This window comes from Meriones unguiculatus, chromosome 11 (assembly GCF_030254825.1).
Source record: "Meriones unguiculatus strain TT.TT164.6M chromosome 11, Bangor_MerUng_6.1, whole genome shotgun sequence".
Taxonomy (NCBI): domain Eukaryota; kingdom Metazoa; phylum Chordata; class Mammalia; order Rodentia; family Muridae; genus Meriones; species Meriones unguiculatus.
This window is the reverse complement of record NC_083359.1, coordinates 51,319,150-51,343,977: the sequence shown is the minus strand read 5'-3', so window position 1 is coordinate 51,343,977 and position 24,828 is coordinate 51,319,150. Positions and strand designations below refer to the sequence as shown.

The following is a 24,828-nucleotide window of genomic DNA, read 5'->3' as shown; positions in this document are numbered from 1 at the left end:
GATTACCCTCCTCACCTTAGAATGCAGTGTGCTTAGTAGTTTTTTTTGTTTGGAAAAGACTGTTTTTTGGCATATTCTAGAATATCATTTAGAGAGGTTTAGATTGTGTCCTCTTACAAATCATTAGTTAAGTCACCTTTTGGGAGTGAGAGTTTAACTTTCTAGATGTATTTATTAACATGTATTTATAAAACCTGAGGTCTTATGGGAGACTTTTTTTTTTTAATCTTAAAGGCGGGGTCTCGCTGTATGGCCCAGGCTGACTTTACACATATGATCCTCCAGCCTCAATAATAAGATAATAGACGTATACCATTATACCCCATTAAGATTTCTGTTTTTAAATACTTCATGGTTTGTCTTTGTTGCTCAGAGTCATAAGTGAACAGTGTATTTTTTTCTTGCAGCTTGGCTTACCCTTCCCCTGCTTGTGTCGTGTTCCCTGTAACACTATGTTTGGATCCCAGCATCAGATGGTGAGTTCTCTTTTTGGTTTGGATGGTAGTATAGAGTTGCATTTTGAAACCATGTCTTTCTTTTTCTAAGCTTCTGTCTGCTGGCCTCCAGATAGTTATTAGCTTACCCATTTATTGTTTCAGTCCTCCCATTGTGGTGTAGTGTATGTTTTTGTATTTAAATAAATGCCAGCCTGTGTAGCAATAAAGGAATCTTGTACTACTCCATCACGTGTTCCTTTTGGGGTAGTAGGAGGGGTGTTGTTTGGTGCTAGGGGCCCTTGTATGCTGAGTATGTACTCTCCCCAGCCCTTTAATCATTGTGCATCCCAGTTAAGCATGAGAAAGTTCTTTAAGCTCAAGAGTTTTAGCTAGTTATCACTACCATATAAGTGGGCATATTATTTTGTTCTTTGCTTTGTTAAGACAAGATCTTCCTGGGATGCCCAGGCTGGCTTCAGAATTGTGATCCTCCTGTAATGTGAATGGGCAGGTTTTGAAATGAGGTCTTTTATTGTAATCTTAGAGTTGGATTGTGACAATTTTTTACACATGCAAGAGATAAACATCTTGATACTGACAGCAGAAGGGAAGAGAGAAACTCCACAATTCTGCATTTCTATTTTCAAAATAGTTTCTTGTCTACGTGTGGGGAAATGAGAACATATTTTCTTTACATGTAAATGTTTTGTTTGTTTGATTTTTGTTTTTATTTTGTTTTGTTTTGCTTTGGGCAGGGGGAGGTTTCAAGACAGGGTGTCTCTCTGTAGCTTTGGCTGTCCTGGAACTCACTATGTAGACCAGGCTGACCTTGGTCTGCAGAGAACTCAGAGATCCACCTGCCTCTGCCTCCTGAGTACTGGGATTAAAAGCATGTGCCACCACTACCGGGCTAACTGCAAATGTTTAAAACTAGAAATACTGGTCTTACATATATATACTACCAGTAATCTTTGTTAATTTTTCTAATTAGTTCATAAGAAATACTGAGTTTGTCATCTATAATTATGGAAAGCAAAACTTGTTGAGAATAAACATTTTATTTGAATATTGTGGAATTTCTATAGGAGGAATACTTTGGAATCTTTATTTTAATAAATAGGAGAAAAATAGCTCAATGATATCAAAGAAAGGTAAAAGTTTCTTCTGGAAAAAGTTGTAAATGTGTTTCAAACAAACATTTACTAATATTATAGGTGTAATCTTTTAAAATGAGGAATTCATTCAGGTGTGGTGGCAAACACCTGTAATACTAGCACTTAGGGAGGCAGAGGCAGGTAGCTCTCTGTGAGTTCGAAGTCAATCTGGTCTACAAAGCGAGTGAGTCTAGGACAGCCAAGGCTACACAGAGAAACCCTGCTTTGAAAAACAAACAAACAAAAAAAGGAATTCAGGCTAGGTGTGCTGGCACATACCTTTACTCATAGTACTAGGGAGGCTGAGGCAGGTGAATTTCCACAGAGCAGGCCAATAGGGCTATATAGTGAGGCCCCGCCTCAAAAAAAAAAAAAAAAAAAGAGGGAGTTCAGAACTCCCTCTATATCATAAGAAAACTAATGTTTTTTGAGTGTTTCTTATGCATTTTATACAAGTAGTATACAATAGCTTTAAAATAATTTTCTTACATATATTAATAAAACTGAATAGATTTTAATGTTTTAAGTCTGAAATTTAAGAGTAAATAGTTATTCTAACATGAAAATTCTGTTTAAGTTACTAATTTTGAGTCATCTGTGCTTTTAGAATTAATACTTTTTCACCGGGCATTAGCTTAGATCTCTGGATCAAACCTAGGTACCACATAAAACCAAACATGGTGTATACCCTCAGGAGGTGGAAACAAAAGAATCAGGAGTTCAAGACCAGCCTAGCTACATGAGACTGTTGGGTGGGCCGGGAAGAAGACTCAGTTGGTAAACTGATTCCCAAGAAAAAAGGTCCAAGGATCTGAGTTCAATCCCCAGAACTCACATTAAAAAATCACTAAAATTATAGTTATGGTTTTTAAAAATAAGGAATTAAGCTGGGTGCTGTGGCACATGTCTTTAATCCTAGCACTCTTAATTCCAGCGCTTGAGCAGCAGAGGAGGTGGATCTCTATAAGTTCAAAGCCAACCTGGTCTACATAGCAAGTTTCAGGCCAGCCATTGTTACATAGTGAGATACTGTCTCAAAACAACAACAAAAAACAAGTCAGGCCAGGCATAGTGGCTTATGCTTGTATCCCATTGCTGGGGTTTTAAAGTCAGGTCAGTCCATGGACCTTGCTGTTCAGCCAGCCTAGCCTTATCAGCAAGCCTGTTTTGAGAGACCCTGTCTCAACCCTAAGTGGCTCTTGAGGGACAACCCTGAGGCAGACCTTTGGCCCCCATGCACATCTGTGCTCTAGTCTCCTCATGGCAAACTCCTCATGCCGCCACCGCCTTCTCTTTCTCCTCCTCTTCTTTCTACCTGAGACTCAGACTGCTAACGGAAGTCCACTTACTGTTTTCTCTGCCTAGTCATTGGCTCTTCATCTTCTTTATTAACCAGAGATAAGTGAGATGTAATTTTTACACAACTTTGAAACCGAAGATTCTTCATAGAAATGATATTTGGACTGTAACCAGATCTCAGGGCACAGAAATCAACATATAATTATATACACGGTGCACAACATATAATTATATCCCCCGACAACAGAGTTGTAATTTCTCATTGAATACCTTTTATACTGATTGGCTCACATTTCTGTATTTTGTTGGTCGTAGGATGTTGCCTTTCTCGAGAAACTGATTAAAGATGACATAGAAAGAGGAAGGCTGCCCTTACTGCTTGTTGCAAGTGCTGGTAGGTATTATAACCCAGTATGTATAAGGGCACTAAATACTTGGCCTGAAAAACAGGGTCTTGTTTGTGTTGTTGTTTTCAAGATGGGGTCTCAGTTCTGTAGGCCAGGCTGGCCTAGAATTCATAGTAGTCCTTTTGGCTTGGCCTCCTAAGTACTGATATTAAAAAGTAAGACACCATGTCCCATCAAGATGAGGTTCTGGTTTCTTTGTTTTTTTGTTTTGTTTTTCAAAACAGGGTTTCTCTGTGTATCCTCTAACTTGCTGGCCTCAAACCCAAGGTGAGGCACTCTTAAGGAAACTAAAGAAACGCTCCTGAAACTAATTTGTGAACCTAATAAGGTTTCTGTCTAGCAGTTAACAATTAAAAATCGAATTTAAGGTGAGCATGATGTCTCAGTGGATAAAGCTGCTTGCCACCACATTGAATGATCTGCATTCCATCTCATGGTGCAAAGAGAGAACAGAATCCTACAAGTTGTTCTCTGACTTCCAATTGCATTCTGTGGCATATGTGCCCACACATACAGAATAAATGTAATAAATAAGAAATTGAATTTAAAAAGGTCTTTCATAATAGCATCAAAAAGCATGAAAATGGGCCATGTGGTGGTAGCACATGCCTTTAATCTACTTGGGAGGCAGAGGCAGGGAGATCTCTGTGAACTCAAGGTCAGCCTGGTCTGCAGAGCTAGTTCTAGGACAGCCAAAGCAACACAGAGAAACCCTGTCTCTAAAAATCATACAAAACAAAAGCATGATAATGGATCATCAATTTGGTGTAGCAGGTAAAGTTGCTTACTGCCTGATGATGTATACCTGACAACCAGAGTTCAATCAACTCCACAGAGTTATCCTTTGACTTCCACATTAGTGCCATGCTTATTTATACACAGGCTAATAAAAAATTTCTAAGAATAATTAATAAATTTACATATCTGTAATATCTATACACTGAAAAGTACAGAGTATCTTGAAAGAAGTTTAAGAAGACCCAAATGTACTAAAACTTGGCGTATATGTTAGAGACTTGATGTCACTTAAGTCATTTCTCTCTAAACAAGCCCTGTCACATAATGAGTTCCAGGCCAGCCGAGACTACAAAGCAAGGTCTTGTCTCAAACAAACCCCCAGAATAATGAAAAACTTGATTTGGGGTACCACTCACTACAGCTTGTGCTTAAACAAGTGCAAGGCCCTAGCAACACAAGTTTTTGCTGTTTGAGAAGACCCTGTTGTGCTGGGTATGGTGGCTCATGCCTGTAAACCAACATTAGAGGTGCAGAGGCAGGTGGATCTCTATACATTTAATGCTCTCATAGTCAACACACCAAGTTCCAGGACAGCTAGAGCTATATAATAGATTCTGTCTCAAACAAACTAAAACAAAAGACCCTATTAAGTGAAAAGCAACTGGTAGGCTAAAAGAAGTATTTGTGAAACATTTTTTTTTTTCCTGGCAAATGACATATCTGAAGTATGTAACATTCTGTTCAGTAGTAAGGTGTCAGACAGATTTAAAATGAACAGCATTTAGATGGATAATTTACCACATAGGTATATAAACATTTTAAAAGATGTTTAATGTCAGTATCATTAGAATAGTACAGTTTAGCTGCATATGTTGGTACACACTTTGATCCTAGCTTGAATCTCAGCACTTCAGAGGCTAATGCCTGAGGATCAACAAACAAGGGCAGTCTGGTTTAAATGAGGTCTGGGATGTAATTCAGTTGGTAGAGTGCTTGCTTAGTATAAGCAAGCCCTGAGTTTGATCTTAAAGTCTAAGTGAACCAAATATGGGTGGCACATCTCAATAACTCGAGCACTCTGAAATGTGGGCAAGAAATTTGAAGTTCAAGGTTGTCTTGGGCTGTATAGTGAGTTCAGGACCAGGCAGTCTCAAAAATATAAAATAAAATAGTAAAATCACAGTGAGAGCTTGAGATGTAGTACAGTGTTTTTCTGTTATGCGGAGACTCTGGCTCCAATCCCACTGCTGGGGAAAAAAGTGCCTGATAGGAATCAGAGAAGCTACATATATATTTCTAGTAGGGCGTTGTGTGACAAAAATTTTTCTGGGGAGACACAATACACACATTAGATGATCCCACTAAGGACCAAAGTACAGATAACACCAGTGTCCAACTTGGTGAACCAGTGAGTTTTATTGGGGTTACTTACAGGAGCAGAAATAACTCAAAGATGGCTGTATCACCAAAGCCCACACCAGCAAGAGTGACAGCTCACAATTCTGGGAACCTGGAGCACAGTGCACAGCTTGCAGGCAACTCAAATAGGTTGGAGTTGTTAGGGCTCTGGGATCACTCAGAGATTCATCATGACAATGGATAAAGTTTAATAAGAAGAGGATTTATTATTACTGGTGCCAGATACTCATGGTACCAGGACTGCAACGGTGAGTGCTTCCCAGATGCAGCAGCTAGCCATATCAGTCCAGGGCCTATGAAGGCTAAACCCACAAGATTACATATACTCTGCCTTCGTGTAGGCAAAGTCTTATTTTAATATATGTGTCTTGCCGTTGTCCTAGTCATCTTCTTTAGCAGTGTAAGCAAATTGATTATAAAAGCAGAGATAGCAGTTAGCTTTGTGACCTATTTTGCAAAAAAACAGTAAATTTTACAAGATCAGTCAGTTTTCAGTGTCTGGGAAAGGAGGATTTGGACTGCTAGGGTACAGCCTGTACAAGCTACAGACTTACATGTTAGATTTTTGTTTTCTTTTTGGCTTCTCAAATTAAGTCTAAAGTTTAAAATCATCAGAGGAGTGTCCTTTCCTGGTGCCTCAGTTAGGCTTCCAGGCAGCTCAGCCAGTCTCAAGAGTCGTCTTTACTATTTCGCTTGTCTAAATCTTCATCACAGCTTGGCTCTGCTCTTCAGAGAGAGAGTCTTAGCTTTTATTATTTACTCTGGCAGGGGAAGGGCCTAGTGAATCTGGTCTTCATCAGGGACTTCATAAAGCTCTTTCTGCTCAAAAAGCTTCTATGAAGGATGGAATGTTTCAATCTCAGGAAACTGTTAAAAACCTTGGGATACAAAATGATGCAGCGTTTCTATAAGCTTGAACAGTTTCTCAGTCAAATGCAGATCCCTGTAATCTACTCATTCCAATACTGTGGTTTATCAAGGAGAAATGAAATGATCTCCATGCAAAAGTTTTCATGAATGTATTTATTCATTGATGAAATAACTTAAGTGTTCTTCAGTTGGTGAGTGGATAAGCAAATTGGGGCATATGCCTGTAGTACAGCATTGCACTTCAGTATGCAAGAATTTCAAAGGCATGCTGGTGTACAAAGAGTTGCATATGGTGAATTGGTTCAACACCCTAGGAAAGACAAGGCTTGAGTGGCAGGAACAGGTGAATATTGTTGGGTCATACGTTAGGGAGCAGAGCATCTTCAGCCGATGATGGGGGAAATTTTAAGGTAACAGAAACATTATTGATTGTGACATTTTACTCACTGTATACGTGTATCAGCACTTGTTGAATGGGTTTCACTTATGTGTATGCGTTTCATACAGATGAATTATATCTTAAACTGTTTGTCTTCAAAAAGAAAACACTAGTAGCGTGTGGTGGTGCATGCCTATAAATCCCAGAATTCTGGGAGGCAGAGGCAGGTGGATCGCTGTGAGTTTGAGGCCAATCTGGTCTACAAAGCGAATCTAGGACAGCAAAGGCTACACAGAGAAACCCTGTTTAGAAAAACTAAAACAAAAACAAAAAGAAAGCACTTAAGTATCCACCTTATTGCCATTGCAAAAGTGCTGTAATCCCAGCACTTGAGAAGACAGAGACATCGCTTCCTGCCTAACTCAAAAAGAAGCACAAATTGACCCATATTCAGTCACTGGATGGACTTAGAGATTGCAGTTAGCATGTGACTGAATGACTTCTCATTGTGACCCATTTCTATTCCCTGAAACAGACATAGCCAAAGAATATGAAATGACTCTGATAGTGATCCAGTTATTAAACATAGCACTGAACATTCATCTAGATAGAAGTATTATAGTTAAGTGTTGTTTAATTAACATAAATGTGTGGTATATATGTCTGTAATCCCAGGCACACAGATCTCTGATTTTAAGGCCAGCTTGGTCTATCTATATAGCAAGGATATATATATATATATATATATATATATATATATATATATATATATATATATCAGGATAGCCAGGACTACATAGAGAGACCCTGTCTCAAAAAACATAACCAAAAAAAACAAAAACAAAAAAAACTTATGTTAAGCATGATTGGTGTCATTCCTTGGGCACAATCTATTTGTTTTATTTAGACCTGGTCTAGCACTGGCCTTGCCAGGTAATGCTAGGCTGCTGGTCAGCATAGCCCAATTATGTGCTGCCATCAAGCCAGTCTTTTTTTTTTTTTTCAATGCAGTTTATTCAGGAACCTTGAACAATCATCTGACCCTGGGGAAAGCCGGCCCACAGCTTAAATAGCCTCTGGGTAGCCAACCCCAGCGTGCCACGTGGGCAATGCAAATAGGTCCACATACATGGAAGCAAGCCAGATCCTCAGCCTTAGCCAAATGTGGAATTGTTCGTGACAGAGAGCACTCACCATCGGGAAGGTGGAAGGCGGAAACCAGCTCCATCTTTCAGGCGTGGCATTACGCAGCTCTCTACAGTTCCCCCTTTTTGTTTTAGACGCATCAGGCAAGAGTAGAGGTCTGATCTCTGATATTAGAAATAAATTGGGACTTTGTACTGATGTTCATTTAGGTGTCATCCACCCAAAGAGCATCAGACCCGTCTGATACCTTTTTCTCAGAGGCGGGACCTGGGGCATCAACCCACATGCAGTCAGACATGCTCTTCTCTGGGTCCAAAGCGGCTGACCCTGTCAAGCCAGTCTTTTTAACATGAGTTCTAGAGATTGAACTCAGATCTGTATGCTTGTGGGACAGCATTTTACCTAACCATTTCCTCAGTCGCCCCTTCTCCCTTTTTGAGATTAAAAAAAAAATCATGTATTTCATGCTAGCTTTTAACTCAGGTAGCCTTTGAACCTAACTCAGGATGACCTTGAACTTTTGGTTTTAGTGCTAGGATTACAAGCATGTACCACCATATCTACTTTTATGTAGTGCTGTGGACTTAACCTAGAGTCTCTGTATGCTAGGCAAACACTTTACCAACTAAGCCAAATTGCCAGCCTACATAATCTTTTTTTTTTTTTTTCCTGTAAGTTCTATTCAGGCCTTGGTAAGGATATAGAAGTTTTTACTACTTAAAATTTTATTAACTGAAAATTTAGAGAATTTGGGGGAATATATGACTATGTTCACTTAAGTTCTGTCTGAGAAAGGGTGTCCCCAGCAAAGTCTGTAGTGCAAATTACTGAGGGATGAGCTCCAAGACTTTGATATGTTTAAGTAGTCTTCAAAATACATGTCTTGTGATAACAATCTGTATGATAAAAACCCAAAGTCATGTTACACATTCTTTTTATAAAGGTGACACCTAAATAACAAAAACCTCACAGTGTGGAGAGAAAAACAATGAGAAAGGATATCTTGAGCAAATATCTACAAAAGTACTATACCTAGAGTAGTTGGTGAGTATAAAATAGTTCACATTGCAAGACATAAGCTAAAAGAGAAAAGTTACAAATGTTTATGGCCAAAACTTTGGAGTTTCTAAAGCAAATGCAGGTATAAATCAACAGTCCCACAGTCTTGAAGGCAGACTTGACAGTTCCCCATGACTCAATAAGTCTAGTGAGTAAAAAGCCAGTATGATTTCAGTACAAAATTAGATACTTACGAAAAAGGAGGCACATTCTTTAAAGATTACACAAACTGGCTTGGTGGTTTGTTCGTTTGCTTGCTTTCTTGCTTTTTGGGTTTCTTTGGGTTTTACTTCCTTTTTTTTTTGAGACAGGGTTTTTCTGGGTAGCCTTGGCTGTCCTGGACTCACTATGTGGACCAGGCTGGCCTTGAACTCACAGAGATCCACCTGTCTCTGTTTTCTCAAGTGCTGGTATTACAGGCCTGTGCCACTGCACCCAGCCACAAACCAGATTGTAAGTGTTGGTTTTAAAGTCAAACCATAATGATGATTACAAAGTAGGGATACATTGCTGCTTCCATCCTGTGGAAATGCTGTGTAGCTATATGTGAAAGCTCCTCCATTGTAAAGATTCAGAAGGCATTGGGTTGTTTTTTAATGCCCCTGCTTATTTTATTTAGGTACTGCAGCAGTTGGACACACAGACAAAATTGGACGTTTGAAGGAGCTCTGTGAGCAGTATGGCATCTGGCTTCATGTGGAAGGGTAAGTAGATGGTAAGGTTGGACAGTTCCATGTTGGTCCTCATGGAGAACGGACACCCAGACCAACACTCAGGGTGACATTCATCATTAAAGGCTTGGATTACAGATGACAGAATCACTCAAATTGGCTAAAGCAAAAGGAAATTTTACTGCTTCATACAACTAAAAAGATCAGTATTAGGAATGGCTTTAGGCACAGTGGCAACCAGAATTCCATATATTCCTTTCCACTTGGCTGGATTTCCTATGTTTTGACTCATTGAGAGACAGTTCCTATTGTTGTAAAAATTAACTGCAGAAATCTTAGCCCCCTTTCCAGCTTCATGTTACATGATTTCCTCTGACAGTTGAGATCATTTGGACACCTCTGAAGTGGTTAATTGATTGCACCTGAGCTCATAGTTTGATATAAGTGATAGGAATGTCTTTAAGGAGAAGAGGAGTAGATTCAGGTCAGACTGCCCATGTCACCACATCGTCCCAGATAAGGTTGCTTTTATCTTAGTTCTACAAAAAGGACAGTGACTGAGGAAGAGTGGCTGGGAAAGATACCGAATGGTGTGGGCATTGTCCTAAGGAAGCAGGGACAGCCCCTAAAGCATGTTTTTTAAAAAAGTGCATTTTGAAGCTTTTTTTAGAATTTCTGTAACTCCCATCTTTGGCTTTAATAAATGCTTATCAAGCAAAAGGCATATGTAAAGATGTGCACATGTCACCTTCTGACAGCACAATTGGTTTCTTTTTGGTAGAGTACCTGATTAGGGAGTAAATTGGTTCTTAGACTTACGCTTTTTCTTCCAGTGTGAATCTGGCAACATTGGCTCTAGGTTATGTCTCCTCATCTGTGCTGGTATGTTTTTGGTTTATTGAATATTGGTGGTGGTGATCTTATGAATAGAGGAGGGACTATGTTTCATGTTCCCTGGCTAGCTCATGAACAAAGCTCTTTTTTGGTAGGCTGCAACTAAATGTGATAGCATGACACTGACTCCTGGCCCGTGGCTAGGTCTGCCAGCCGTTCCTGCAGTGACGCTCTACAAACATGATGATCCTGCCTTGGTGAGCTGACGGTCACTAGGGAATGAGTGGTATTCATAATTGCCTTCCTGGGTAGAATATAGAGAAATAAAAGAAAAAAAATTCTAAATTCTACTTCTTTTACCTTTTTTAAATTACTTTTTTTGGGGGGACAAATAATGGGTTTCAGTATGGCATTTCATGCATATTTGTTGTACCTTACTCACACCCTTCAGTACCACTTTTTAAAAAAATTTAAGTGGTCTAAGTGGCACATACATGTAATCCCAGTACTTAAAAGGCTAACACAATGGAATCTTAAGTTTAAGGCTCTCTTGGGCTGCGCAGCTGGCTCTAGGGTATTCTAGGCTACTTCATGAGACCCTGTCTTAAAAGTAAAAACAAACAAAAAAATCTCTGGAGCTGAAAACTTATTGGTAGCATGCTTGCCTTGCCAGATGTCTTGGTATTTGTGAGCCAGGAGGGTCAGGAGTTCAAGGCCAACCTAGGATACATAGGCTCTGTGTCAAAAAAACAAAACAAAATAAAAAAACCCCGCAAATTTGTTCTTAAAAAAGAAATCATGTGAGTCGAGGTGGGAAGTACTTGTACCACAGCACACATGTGGAGGTTAGAAGACGACTTTGTGAGAGTCCCCTCCTCCACCTCTCCATAGGTTCTAGAGGTCAAACTCACAAGAGTGCCTTTGCCAGTTGAGCCACCTCAGTAGCCCAAGATGCCGTCCATACTGTACATTGTTTTTAGTTATGCCTTCCCTGTACTTCCCTATGTGTGTGGAAGATATCTGTGTGTGTGATTTTATGACTTATTTTCTTTCTATAGCTTGATCACAATTTATGTAATAATGGTCATTTGTGAGCTTTTAGGGTATTATCAAATTTTAATTAATAATACAATAAACATATTTTTATATATCAAATTATTTTCAGAGAGTCTACATTTTGGTTCCCAAAAGCAGAATTACCATTTAAGACTCTAACCCACATTTTCAGTGCAGGTTGTAACATAAAATCTTACTGGTTTAAACCCTGAATTGTGTTTTTTTTTTTTTTTTTTGTTTGTTTGTTTTCATAGATGTATTAGTAATAGGTGCATGCATGCAAAGTAAATGTTCAGTAATTACTGAACAGTAAATATACAGTAAATACAGGTGCTATCTTGCTTAGTTGAAAATTGCCAACAATTTTAAAGATGCTCACCTGTCAAGAGTCCATTCCTAAATGGCTAAGAACTGTGGCTCTAGAACTTAGCCTATCTGGATTTTTACCTGGAATAGCACTGCCTCCCCTTATTTTGAATCCTTGAACACACCTGGATCTCTGAGCTAAGCTCATCTAGGCTACTAGTTGTTGAAAGGCCAAATGGATAATGCAAGCCAAGTATCACACATAGTATTTGACATGTAAATTTGTAATGAAGAGTAGCTAGTCAGTACTAACGTTCCAGCAGCCCTGAGTGCACCTGTCTTGTCTTTTTTAGACCCTAGTTGCTGGTCTTACATCAAATAAGCCTGCAGACAAACTTCGAGCCCTGCCGCTGTGGTTGTCTCTACAATACTTGGGACTTGATGGCATTGTGGAAAGAATAAAGCATGCCTGTCAGCTGGTGAGTAGAAACATTAAAAGAGTTACAGAGACTCCTCCACAAAAGCAGAAACAGGAAAATCTTTTACTTTTGGTATCCTCTGTCCAGAATGAGAAAAGTCACAAGATGACTTTCAGGAAGAGAGGTGGTGCATATATATTGCTCTTAACTGACTCCAGAGAGAAGGAATATAAAAATAGAAAATTGAATATAGAGGGTTGCTGTGGTGCCCCACACCTTTAATTCTAGCACTTGGGGAGGCAGAGGTAGAAGGATCTCTGTTAGTTTGAGACCAGCTGTTCTACATTAAGTTCCAGGACAGCCAGGACTATGGAAAGAGACCCTGTCTCAAAACAAAAACAAAAAACAAAAAAAGAAAGTTTAATGTAAATGGCATGGGGTTTTTAAATATGTGTTTTTATGAATTGTTTGAGAATTTCATATGTTGTATTTCACTTCCCTCCCCTAAGTTACCAAAAATCCCATTCCTTCACATACCCATCCAACATTGTCTTTGTTTAAAGAAAGGAAACTGTCCCAGAAGCAATCAGTTACCAGTAGCTCTGCGCTCTGCTAGAGGGCCTTGGTATCTTCTTAAAGATTTATTTTAGTTTTTGCGTATGAGTGTCAGTATACCATGTTGCATGCCTGGTGTCCTGAGGCCAGAAGAGGGCACTGGATTCCCAGGAACTATAATTACAAATGGTGGTGAGCCATCACTTGGGTCCTGAGAATTAAACCTGGTCCCCTGGGAGTATAGCAAGTGTTATTAACTGCTGAGCCATCTCTCCAGCTCCCAAATATGGTATTCTTAATACAGTACCTTGGTTTTCCTATTTGTAAGGTAATGGAACAAGTCTTTCCTTGTATTGGAGGTATTCTGATTATGAAAAACATAAATTACATTATAGGTTAATGTTGTTAGTGACTATAACAAAATACTTTGGACTGGGTAATTTGTGAGTAGTAAAAAATATATTGTTTATATTTGTAGATGCTCAAACCTGATATCAGGTTATCAGTAGATTCTGGTGAAGGCCTTAGATGGTACTCTCTGTGTATTCTTACGTAGGAACAAGGGAAACACTCCCTTACCCTCTTTTTATAAGCATGTTCACAAATCCTTTTTAGTGAATTCTTTAATCACCTCTGAAGTCTGAGGTGATTTTTTTAGTGCAGGTTTATTGTTTAGGATATGAACTTTCAGCATAGGAAGTTTGGATAGGCACATATATTGAGAACCTTACCTTTTTACACTTTCTCTTGTCATTTTTACATTTAAGAAAAATTAGTACTGGTTCCTTTGGTTTATAGATTAATACTTTTTGCATTAAAATTTAATTTTAAGTTTTTAAAAAGCATTTTTTAGTCCTTAGGAAATAGAAGCCTTTGCTAACATAGCAACTTAGTCAAGTTAGAAAAATGTTTGAGCACTCATAGGAGAGGTTCAGTTTCCCTTGGCTTTAGGAGGGCAGGAAAATAATGATAACATTAATTACCAAACCCTTGAGATTACCACAGCACTGGCATCTGCCTACAACCCAAACCTGTAGCTAACCTTCAGTGCTCATGAAGGTTTGAGTGACATCCTGCTGTTTACTCACCATGTTAGGGCACCTGTGAAACTATGTAGGACATTAGCAGCTATGCATGTCTACATGTTCATGCCATATAGTCCATACTGTGTCTTACATTTCCAATGAAAGAAAGCTGTCTCTTGTGCTTCCTCTCCTCAGCTCCTCTTTCTTCATGTGTGGCAGCTGTTGAACATCTACTCAGTGCCAGACACCATTAAGCACTTTGTGTTATTTCATATGATGCCCACAAATTCACTGGAATGTAGATTTCACTGGTAAAATATATTTCAAGTGGGGTTCCTTGAAGGGCTTTGCAACATCAAATACTCAATGAATATTCATTTCTCTAGTCCCTGAATTAGGGACTATAATAATTCTCCTATCAGTGAAGAGGGGTTTTGGATAGAGTAATGGTAATTGTATCTGTCCCCATGAGTTGGCATGTCATGTAACTTTACTTGGAAGACTGAAAAAGCAGATGTTGAGTTGTCAAAATTGGGACTCACACTTAGTAATAAAGTTGCAGGTGCCTTTGCCTGAGGTGCTTATTTTCACATTGCAAAGACCCTCATGATAATAATATATTATGCCTGCTAATAATATATTTTGTCAGTCTAGTAAGTTATACTCTTTTGTTGTTGTTGTTGTTTGCAGAGTCAACGGTTACAAGAAGGTTTGAAGAAAGTGGACCACATAAAAATCTTGGTATAGTATATAATTTTCTCTGCTTTTGAAATAAATTTCTTAGCTCCATTAAGAAAATGGTTTTCCTGAAGTGTGGTATATTACCCTTGAGTTGTGACAGTTCCAGTGAACAACAGTCTTTAGGAGGAAATCACATATGCGCTTATGACCTAATCATTCAATTAGCTTGAAATTAAGAAGTCTGAACCAGAAATGTTTAAATTCCTATAATTCTGCTAAAATGTAGAATTGCACAAAGAAATGATGTAAACTCCTTTGACTTCACCTTCCCAAGGGCTTGAAATCACCAATCCTTGGAAATAACTGTCTCAAAATACTCTGGATTACTTTCTGAAACCTGCTCAAAGTGGAATGACAAGGAAAAAGCAAATATCCCAGATCTTGTCTCTGGGATCTTTCTAAACAGTCTTTCAGACCGCTCCCTCAGGTAGTAACTGACAAAAAGATAGGGACTTGATAGGGCTAACAACTAACAGTATCAGTCCAGGAAGGCACCTTTTCACATTTTGCTTCATATATTTTAGAATTTCAAGAAATACAGGTCAGGCTTTTATTTAAATGTGCTTACTGAGTATTTTTTTAGCACTTCTACAGAGCAGAGTTTAGTTTAAAGTTGGTCCTTGAGATTATTTGTGTTTACTTGTTAATTGTTGAGGATAGATTGCGGGGGGTGGGGGGGAGTCAGGGTTAGGGAGCCAGATACTGTATTTTGGATTCAGTTAAGAAGAGACTTGGAAGAGGAGAGTGAGTAATTGGAGAAACAGAATATTTGAGTTCTGCTCTTAGCAGTGCCGCTGGGTGGCCAGGTAACACTGAGTTGTTTTCTTTCTTTCTTTTTTTTTTATACGATTTTTTATTTTTATTTTATGTGTATGTATGTTTTACCTGCATATATGTCTGTGTACCACATGTGTAGAGGCTGGAAGAAGGCATTGGATCCCCTGGACCTGGAGTTACAGACAGTTCTGAGCCACCATATGGGTTCTGAGAATTGAAGCCTAGGCCTCTGGAAGAACAGCCAGTGCTCTTAATCTCTGAGCCATCTCCATCCTCTTGTTCTGTCATCTCAGCTGTGAAATGAAAGTATAATGGGTGGACAGAGTTCAGAGAGGACAAGAATGAACTTTTGGGGAACTGAGGCAGTACTAAGCCCATGTGGTTTTTCTGTCCCTTGCTGAGCCCTTAGGCTCTCCTTATGTGTCTTCCCTTAACCTCAGTTCTTTTCAAGTGTCTTTGTAAGACTACACAGAACCCAGCCTTCCTCCAGCCATTTGTTTCAATGGCCATTTCCTCAATTAGGGATGTATGATCAGCAAACAACACAAGACATAGTAGCATGTCAGTCATCAACTGTCACAGCTACTGTGGGTGACTTCTAACTAACAGTTACCATACATATTACCCAGTACCTTTTCTACATTGTTTCTTTAATCCTCACAACACTCTCCTTTGTTCCTGCTATCTGGAAATCACTGTTCCCCACTTATTCTCTTGACTGGATTGTGAGCTTTCAGATCTTGGTTCAAATAGCACCCTAAGATCACACAAGACATACATCACTTGATTCCCTTTCCTTTTTTCTTCTTTATTGAACTTATTTTTACCCAAGCTCATACACGTGCACGCGTGCACACACACACACATACACACAGTATTATTTCTTTTCCTACAGACGCTTCATAAAGGCTTTGTGTGAATTTTCTGTCCATCACATAGCCATTAAAATGTAGGACCTCAGGTTTGGAGAGATGGCTCAGAGGTTAAGAGCACTGACTGCTCTTCTAGAAGTCTTGAGTTCAATTCTCAGCAACCACATGGTGGCTCACAGCCATCTATGATGAGATCTGGTACCCTCTTCTGGCATGCAGGTACATATACAGGCAGAAGACTCTACACATAATAAATAAATAAATCTTCAAAAAACATATATAATATATATGACCACAACCACAAAGCCAAGGTCCACAACCATTCCTTCTCCCTGTCCGTGCAGCTTAGCTTATGCTTACAGCAGCAGGGGTGCTGCTGCTTTTTTGTTGTTTGGTTGGTTGGTAGGTTTTATTTTGCCATCTTCTTTGTTTTGTTTTGTTATTGTTGTTTTCTGTGGAGTTGACTTTTTTAAATTCTTCTCTCATATATTACATCCCAACCACAGTTCCCCTTCCTCCTTTCCTCCCAGTCCCTTCCCCTCTTCCACAAATCTGCTCCTCTGTTGCCCTTCAGAAAAGGGCAGGCCTCCCAGGGATATCAACCATATATGGCATATCAAATTGCAATAAGACCAAGTGCCTTCCCTCATATTCGGAGTCCCATAAGAACTACCTATACAATCATAACATATATGGGAGGGACCTAGGTCAGACCCATACAGGTTCCTTAATTGTTGATTCAGTGTCTTTGAGCCCCTATGATCCTAATTAGTTGATTCTGTGGGCCATTTTTTTTTTTTTTTGGTGTCCTTGACCTCTCTAACTCCTACAATCCTTCCTCTCTCTCTTCTGCAGAATTTCCTGAGCTCTGCCTAATGTTTGGCTGTGGGTCTCTGCATCTGTTTCCATCAGCTGCTGGTTGAAGCCTGACTATTATACTAGGCTCCAGTCTATGAGCACAGCAGAATATCATTAGGAATCATTTCATTAACTTTTTTTTTTTAAGCCGGTAGTGTTTGGTTCTAAGTCTCTGTGCTATCCAGTGTGTGGTTCCTGGCATGGGTCTCAAGCTGGACCAATCATTGGTTGGCTACTCCCATTAGATCTATGCCATCTTTACCCCAGCACATATTGCAGGCAGGACAAAATTGTAGATCAAAGGTTTGTGGCTGGGTAGGTGTCCTAATCCCTCTACTAGAAGCCTTGCCTGGTTACAGGAGACGACAAGTTCAGGCCTCTGAACAGGTCTCTTTCCCCAACCCCCTAATACTAGGAATCTTTGCTAGGGTCACCCTCATAGATTCCTGAGTTACCTTACCCCTGAAATAAATTCCAGACATTTCTCCCAATACTCTCTCCCTCCTTCCTACTCCACCACCATATACCTCTTCCCATCCCCATGCACCCCCAGTTCCCATGCAAAATCTATTCTATTTCCCCTTCCCAGAGAGATCGATGTGTCCCCCTTGAGAACTTTTTGATACTTATTTAGCCTCTCTGGGTCTGTGGATTGTAGCGTGATTATCCTTTGTAGATAATATACACTTATAAGTATGTTTGTGTTTTTGATTCTGAGTTAACCTCACTCAGGATAATTTTTTTCTAGTTCCATCCATTTGCCTGCAAATTTCATGTTATTATTTTTTTTAATAGCTGGGTAATACTCCATTTTATAAATGTAACACCTTTTCTTTATCCATTCTTCAGTTGAGGGACATCTGTTGTTTCTAGTTTCTGTCTATTAAGAATAAAGCTTCTGTGAATATAGTTCAGCAAGTGTCCTTGTAATATGATGGAGTGTTATGCCCAGTAGTGGTATAGATGGGTCTTGAGTTGGATGGATTCCCAATTTTCTGAGAAACTGCAATATTCATTTGCAAAGTGGCTGTACAAGTTTGCACTCCCACCAACAATAAAGGAGTGTTCCCCTTGCTCTACATCCAGCATGAGTTGTCACTTGATTTTGATCTTAGCCATTCTGAAAGGTATAGGATGGAATCTCAGAGTCATTTTGATTTACATTTCGTTGGTAGCTAAGGATGTTGATCGTATAAATAAGTCTGAAAGAGAGAAGGAAAGAAGAAAAGAAAGAAGGAAGGAAAAGAAAAAGAAAAAAAACTTTTTACGCTGGAGAAATGGCTCAGAGGTTGAGAACACTGGCTGTTCTTCCAAAGGTCTTGAGTTCAATTCCCAACAACCACATGGTGGCTCACAACCATCTATAGTGAGATCTGGTGCCGGCCTGCAGGCAGAACATTGTATAAATAATAAATAAATCTTAAAAAAAAAAAAAAAAGAGGGGGCTGGAGAGATGGTTCAGTGGTTAAGAGCACTGTCTGCTCTTCCAGAGGTCCTGAGTTCAATTCCCATCAACCACATGGTGGTTCACAACCATCTATAATGGGATCTGACGCTCTCTTCTGTCATGAAGGCATACGTGCAAATAGAGTGCTCCTATGTATAAATAAATAAATCTTTTTTTTTTTTTTTAAAGAGAAAGAAAGGATGTTGAATGTTTCTTCAAGTGCTTCTCAGCCATTTGAGATTCTTCTGTTGAGGATTCTGTTTAGATCTGTACCCCATATTTAATTGGATTATTTGGTTTGTTAATGTATAGTTTCTTGAACTCTGTATATATTTTTGATATTAGCCTGTGAGATGTACAGTTGATGAAAATCTTTTACTTTTCGGTAGGCTGCCATTTTGTCCTATTGACAGTATCATGAGGCCCCATTTATTAACTGTTGGTCTTAGTGCCTGAGCTGTTGGTATTCTGTTCAGGAACTTGTCTCCTGTGCCAATGAGTTCAAGGCTCTTCCCTACTTTCTCCTCTGATAGATTGAATATGTCTAGTTTTATGTTGATGTATTCGATCCACTTGGACTTAAGTTTTATGCAGGGTGATAGATATGGCTCTATCTGCATTTTTCTACATGCTGACATCCAGTTAGATACTATTTGTTGAAGATGCTGTCTTTTTTTCCATTGTATACTTCTGGCTTCTTTATTAAAAATCAGCTGTCCATAGGTGTGTGGATTTACATCTTGGTCTTCAGTTTGAGTCCGCTGATCAACTTGTCTGTTTTTATGCCAATACCATGCGGTTTTTATTTCTAAAGCTCTGTAGTACAGCTTGAAACCAGGGCTGGTAATACCTCCAGAAATTCTTTTGGGTTGCTTTAGATATTCTGGAGTGTTTGTTTGTTTGTTTGTTTGTTTTTCCTTTTCTATATGAAGTTGAGAATTAGCTCTGTAGTACAGCTTGAAATCAGGGATGGTAATACCTCCAGAAATTCTTTTGGATTACTTTAGATATTCTGGCGTTTTTGTTTGTTTGTTTTTCCTTTTCTATATGAAGTTGAGAATTTTCTTTAAGGTCTGTAAAGAATTGTGTTGGAACTTTGATGAGGATTGCAAAAGAATCTGTAGCTTGCTTTTGGTAAGATGTCCTTTTTTACTGTGTGAATCCTACTAATCCATTAGCATGGGAGGTCTTTTAATTTTCTAATATCTTCAATTTCTCTCTCCAAAGACTTGAAGTTACTGTCATACAGGCTTTTCACTTGCTTGGTTAGAGTTACGTTAACAATTTTGCATATTTATGACAATTATAGAGGGTGTTCTTTCTCTGATTTCTTTCCTAGCCCATTTGTCACTTGTATAGAGGAGGGCTACTGAGTTTTTTATTTTTTTTTATTTTTAGTTACTCTTATATCTAGCCACTTTGCTGAAGATGTTTATCAATTGCAGGTAGAATTTTTGGGGTCACTTATATATATTATCATATCTACAAATAGCAATTCTTTGACTTCTTCCTTTCTGATTTGTATCCCTTGAGTTGTTTACTGTATTAGCTAGAGCTTCAAGTTCTTTACTGAATAGATATGGAGAAAATGAGCAGCCTTGTGTTGTTTTTAAGTTTAGTGGAATTGCTTTGCCTTTCTTTCTTTTTTTTCAAGACAGGGTTTCTCTGTGTAGAGTTGGCTGTCCAGAAGCTTCCTCTGAAGACCAGGCTGGTATAGATTGGCTTGCTTCTGCTTTCCTAATGCTGGGATTAAAGGACCACCCATCTTGCTTTGAGTTTCTTTATATTTAATTTGATGTTGGCTATTGGCTTGCTGTAAATTGCCTTTATTATGTTTATTATGTCCCCTGTATCCCTGATCTCTCCAAGACATGTATCATGAAGAGGTATTGGATTTTGTCAGAGGCTTTTTCAGAATCTAATGAGATGACTATGTGGTTGGGTTTTTTTTCTTTCAGTTTGTTTATATGGTGGATTATATTTACTGATTTTCATATTTGAACCATTCCTGCATCTCAGGCAAGAAGCTTACTTGATCATGGTGAATAATCTTCTTAATGTGGTCTTGGAATTGGTTTGCGAGTAATTTATTAACTATTTCTGCATCAATGTTCATGAGGGAAATTGATCTGTAATTTTCTTTGTTTAATCTTTGTATGGTTTGGGTATCAGGATTACTGTGACATCATAAAATGAATTTGGCAATGTTCCTTCATTTCTCTTTTGAGGAATAATTTGAAAAGTATTGGTATTAGCTCTTCTTTGAAAGTCTAGTAGAATTTTGTCCTAAAAATTGCCTGGCCCTGAGCTTTTTGGGAGGTTGGGAGACTTTTAATGACAGTTTCTATTTTCTTAGGAGTTATAGATATATTTAAATTATTTATCTGATCTTGATTTCATTTTGGTAAGTGATATTAATCAAGATTCCACCAACCATTTCTTTTAGATTTTCTAATTTTGTAGAGTACAGTGTTTTGAAGTATCATCTAATGATGCTGTGGATTTCTTCGGTGTCTGTTGTTATGTCCCTCTTTTCATTTCTAATTTTGTTTTGTTTTGATCTTTGTTTCTTCGAGACAGAGTTTCTTTGTGTAGCCCTGGCTATCCTAGGCTTGCTTTGTAGACCAGGCTGACCACAAACTCAGAGATACGTCTATCTCTGCCTCCCGAGTGCTCAGATTAAAAGCATGTGCAACCACCTCCAGGCTCATTTCTAATTTTGTTAATTTGAATATTCTTTCTCTGTTAAATTAATTTGAATAAGGTATTGTCTATCTTGTTCTCAAAGAACCAATTCTTTGTTTCATTGATTCTTTGCATTGTTCTCTTTGTTTCTATTTTATTGACATCAGCCCTCAGTTGATTATTTCCTATTGTCTATTCCTCTTGGGTGTGTTTGCTTGTTTTTGTTCTAGAGCTTTCAGGTATGCTGTTAAGTTGCTAGTATGAGCTCTCCAGGTTTTTTATGTTTTGTGTTACAAACTTTTCTTGTAGTACCACTTTCATTGTGTTCCATAAGTTTGGGTATATTGTGTATTTCATTAAATTCTAGAAAGTCTTTATGTTTTTTCTTTATTTCTGCCTTGACACCGTAGTCATTCAGTAGAGTTGTTCACCTTCTGTGAACTTACAGGCTTTTTGTTGTTTCTGCTGTTGATATCCAAGTTTAATCCATGATGACCTAATAGGATACAGAGAGTTATTTCCGTTTTTTTTTTTTGTATCTCTGCAGACTTGCTTTGTGACCAAGTATGTGGTCAATATTAGATAAAATTCCATGAGGTGTTTGGATGAAATGTTCTGTAGGTATTTGTTAGGGTCATATTGTTCATAATGTCTTTTAGCTCTGTTTTTTGTCTGGATGACCTGTCCATTGGAAAGAGTGGGATATTGATGTCTCCCACTATTTATATGTGAGGTTCCATGTGTGATTTAAGTTCTAGTAATGTTTCTTTTACAAATATGAGTGCTGTTGTGTTTGGGGCATAGATGTTAAGAACTGAGATGTCATCTTGAGAGATGTCATTTCCTGTGAGTATGAAGTGTCTTTCCCCTTCTTGTTTAATTAATTTTGATTGAAAGTCTCTTTTATTAGATATTATAATAGCCACATCAGCTTCTTTCTTGGCTCCATTTGCTTAGAAAATCTTTTTCTAGCCTTTACTTTGAGATAATGCCTATCGTTGAGGGTGAGAATGTTATACCCAGTTCGCGAGCCCCGAAAAGATCTACAGGAATCGACTCCGTTGCAAAACACATGAGGGTCTTTTTATTGTATATTACAAGCTGCAGCTTGGGCCCACAACACCCACCGCCGAAGCAGTGGGAGCTGAGCGCGCTGTGCCCAGGTTAGTTGGGTGATATATAGATTCTGGTCCATCCCAGCATGCCCAAGGCAGGGGCGATTCCTGCCTGGCAAGCATCTATTGGTCAAAATGCTACATTTTGAATCGATTGGCTATAGGAAGGTTCCCAGACCATTAATGACCAGGTAACCCTCCCTAGGGGGATGGTCCAGTTTCCTAGCAACTGTATCTCTAGTGGGTGGGGAAAGAATGCAGTGAGGTGGCTCTTCCCCTCAGGGCATTACTAGACTAAGGTACCTACTTCAGGTCTTAATAATAGCTGCTAATTTATCTTTGGTCTCTCAAGGTATGTTTCTTGTATTCAATAGAACAGTAGATTTTGTTTTCACATTCATTCTTTTAGCATGTGTCTTTTAAAAAAAATAATTTATCTAATTTTTATTTTATGTACATTGATGTGAAGGTGTCAGATCCCTTGGAATTGGTGTTACAAACAGTTGTGAGCTGCCATATGGGTTCTGGGAATTTAACCCGGGTCCTTTGGAAAGGCAGACAGCATTCTTTTTTTTTTTTTTTTTTTTTTTTTTTTTTTTAAAGACTTATTTATTTATTATGTATACAGTGTCCACACATGCAGGCCAGGTCTCATTATAGATGGTTCTGAGCCACCATGTGGTTGCTGGGAATTGAACTCAGGACCTTGAGAACAGTTAGTGCTCTTAACCTCTGAGCCATCTCTCTAACCCCAGATAGCACTCTTAACCACAGAGCCATCTCTTCAGCCCAGCCTGTGTCTTTTTATTGGGGAATTGAGTCCATTGATATTGAGAATATTAATGACCAATGATTGTCAATTCCTTTTATTTTGTTGTTGTTAGTATGTGTGTGTTGATGTGAGATTCTTTTCTGTTTTTATAGGGTATAGCTAACCTCCTTTGGTTGGAATTTTCCTTCTAGTATCTTCTTTAAGGGCTGGATTTGTGGATGGATATTGTTTAAATTTGACTTTGTCATGCTTGTTTTCTCCATCCATGGTGATTGAAAGTTTTGCTGGGCATAGTAGTCTGGGCTGGCCTCTGTGGACTCTTAGAGTCTGCAAGACATATGTCCAGGTCCTTCTGTTTTGCCACCTTTTTAGTTCCTTCTTGCTTATGGAACGTAACCTATTCTACTTAAACAATAAATCCTTATTCCCTTAAAGGTATTAATAATTTTATTTATGTGAAAGTTAGAGATAACAGATGTAAAAGCATTTTAATATAAGTACCAGCTCAGTAAATAATTAGTAAATTTAAATAGTTGCCTGAGCAGACTCTCATCCACGTATCTCCTTAAAGTGTTTATATGCCAGGCCTGGTTGTACACACCTTTAATCCCAGCAGTTGGAAGACAGAAGCAGGAAGATTTCTCCAATTTCAAGGCCAGGCTGGTCTACATACTGAGTTCCAAGCCAGCTAGCGCTACACAATGAGATTCTGACTCTCAAAACAATAACCTAAAAAAAAGTTGATGGGCCAGCTGCTGCTTGTCTTTAAGCAGTCCTACAAGTGAGTTTATCAGCTGCAGCACAGTTTGGTACCTAGGATTCATGGCTGCAGTGATAGATTACAACTGTTAAACTGAAAGAAAGCATATCCAGAGCTGCCCCCAACAAAACTACCAGAGAACCTGCTACAGGTATTGCTGCTTGGTTGTATACTATGGTTGTATGGTAAAGCCTGATGGTAAGCTGTATGTAAATCGGAAAGTACATCGTGTCAGTGTTACGTAGTGAGCATTGTGATCAATTAGGAAATACATTGTCTGACAATACACCAGTATGATTTAGGCTCCTGGTATGTACATTGCCAGAAGGACTTTAGTCCTGTTCTAAAAGATAATAAAAAAAAATAATGAAAGATCTTTTTGTTAGTTTGTTTCAAATTCCTGAGTATAAAAAGTTTCTGATTTAGGCTGGAGAGATGGCTCTGTGTTAGAAACACTTGCTCTTGCAGAGGACCCAGGTTTTGTTTTCAGTACCTATATAGTGGCTCACAACTGTCTGGAACTAAAGTTACAGACAGTTGTGAGCCACAATATTCTTTTTTGGCCTCTGTGGGTACCAGGCACAGATTGGTTGAAATGCATACATGCAGGCAAAACACTTGTACACTTTTTTTTTTTTTAAAGGTTGCTGTTTTGCATGACTTCATAGGGTTTGTTGGGTCAAGAAAGTAAGGAAGCATCATTTTTATTGGTCACCTCGGGCCAGTTACAGCCGTTGAGCTTTTTTAACATATTTGTATACAAGCAGCAATTCTGCCTATCTTCTTTCCAAAGATACCCTCCCATCCTGTTGATGTTCTGCCCTGTCTTCAGTGTGGTAACAGCACACTTCCTTTTTGCAGGTTGAAGATGAGCTCAGTTCTCCAGTAGTGGTGTTCAGATTTTTCCAGGAATTACCAGACTCAGGTAGGTGATTAAAAAAAAAAAAAATTAGTGCCAGGTACAGTGGTGCATGCTTTTAATCTCACTGCTTTCGAGGCAGAGGTAGATCATTGTGAATTTGAGGCC

The 24,828-nt window shown here is 38.7% G+C and overlaps 1 protein-coding gene across 7 annotated transcripts in view; it reads left to right on the top strand.

Annotated features, from left to right (window-relative positions):
* Positions 1–24,828, top strand: part of Pdxdc1 (pyridoxal dependent decarboxylase domain containing 1) — a 71,035-nt gene that overhangs the window by 26,973 nt on the left and 19,234 nt on the right. For all 7 annotated transcript variants that reach the window (XR_002476914.2, XM_060364229.1, XM_060364228.1 and 4 more), the window contains exons 7-14: positions 408–476; positions 3,206–3,284; positions 9,528–9,612; positions 10,413–10,461; positions 10,569–10,670; positions 12,129–12,254; positions 14,465–14,515; positions 24,663–24,726. Coding sequence is in view for 6 of the 7 variants with exons in the window: in XM_060364229.1 (XP_060220212.1) it covers positions 408–476; positions 3,206–3,284; positions 9,528–9,612; positions 10,413–10,461; positions 10,569–10,670; positions 12,129–12,254; positions 14,465–14,515; positions 24,663–24,726 (625 nt within the window). In the remaining variant the exon portion in view is untranslated. The remainder of the gene's footprint in view (positions 1–407; positions 477–3,205; positions 3,285–9,527; positions 9,613–10,412; positions 10,462–10,568; positions 10,671–12,128; positions 12,255–14,464; positions 14,516–24,662; positions 24,727–24,828) is intronic.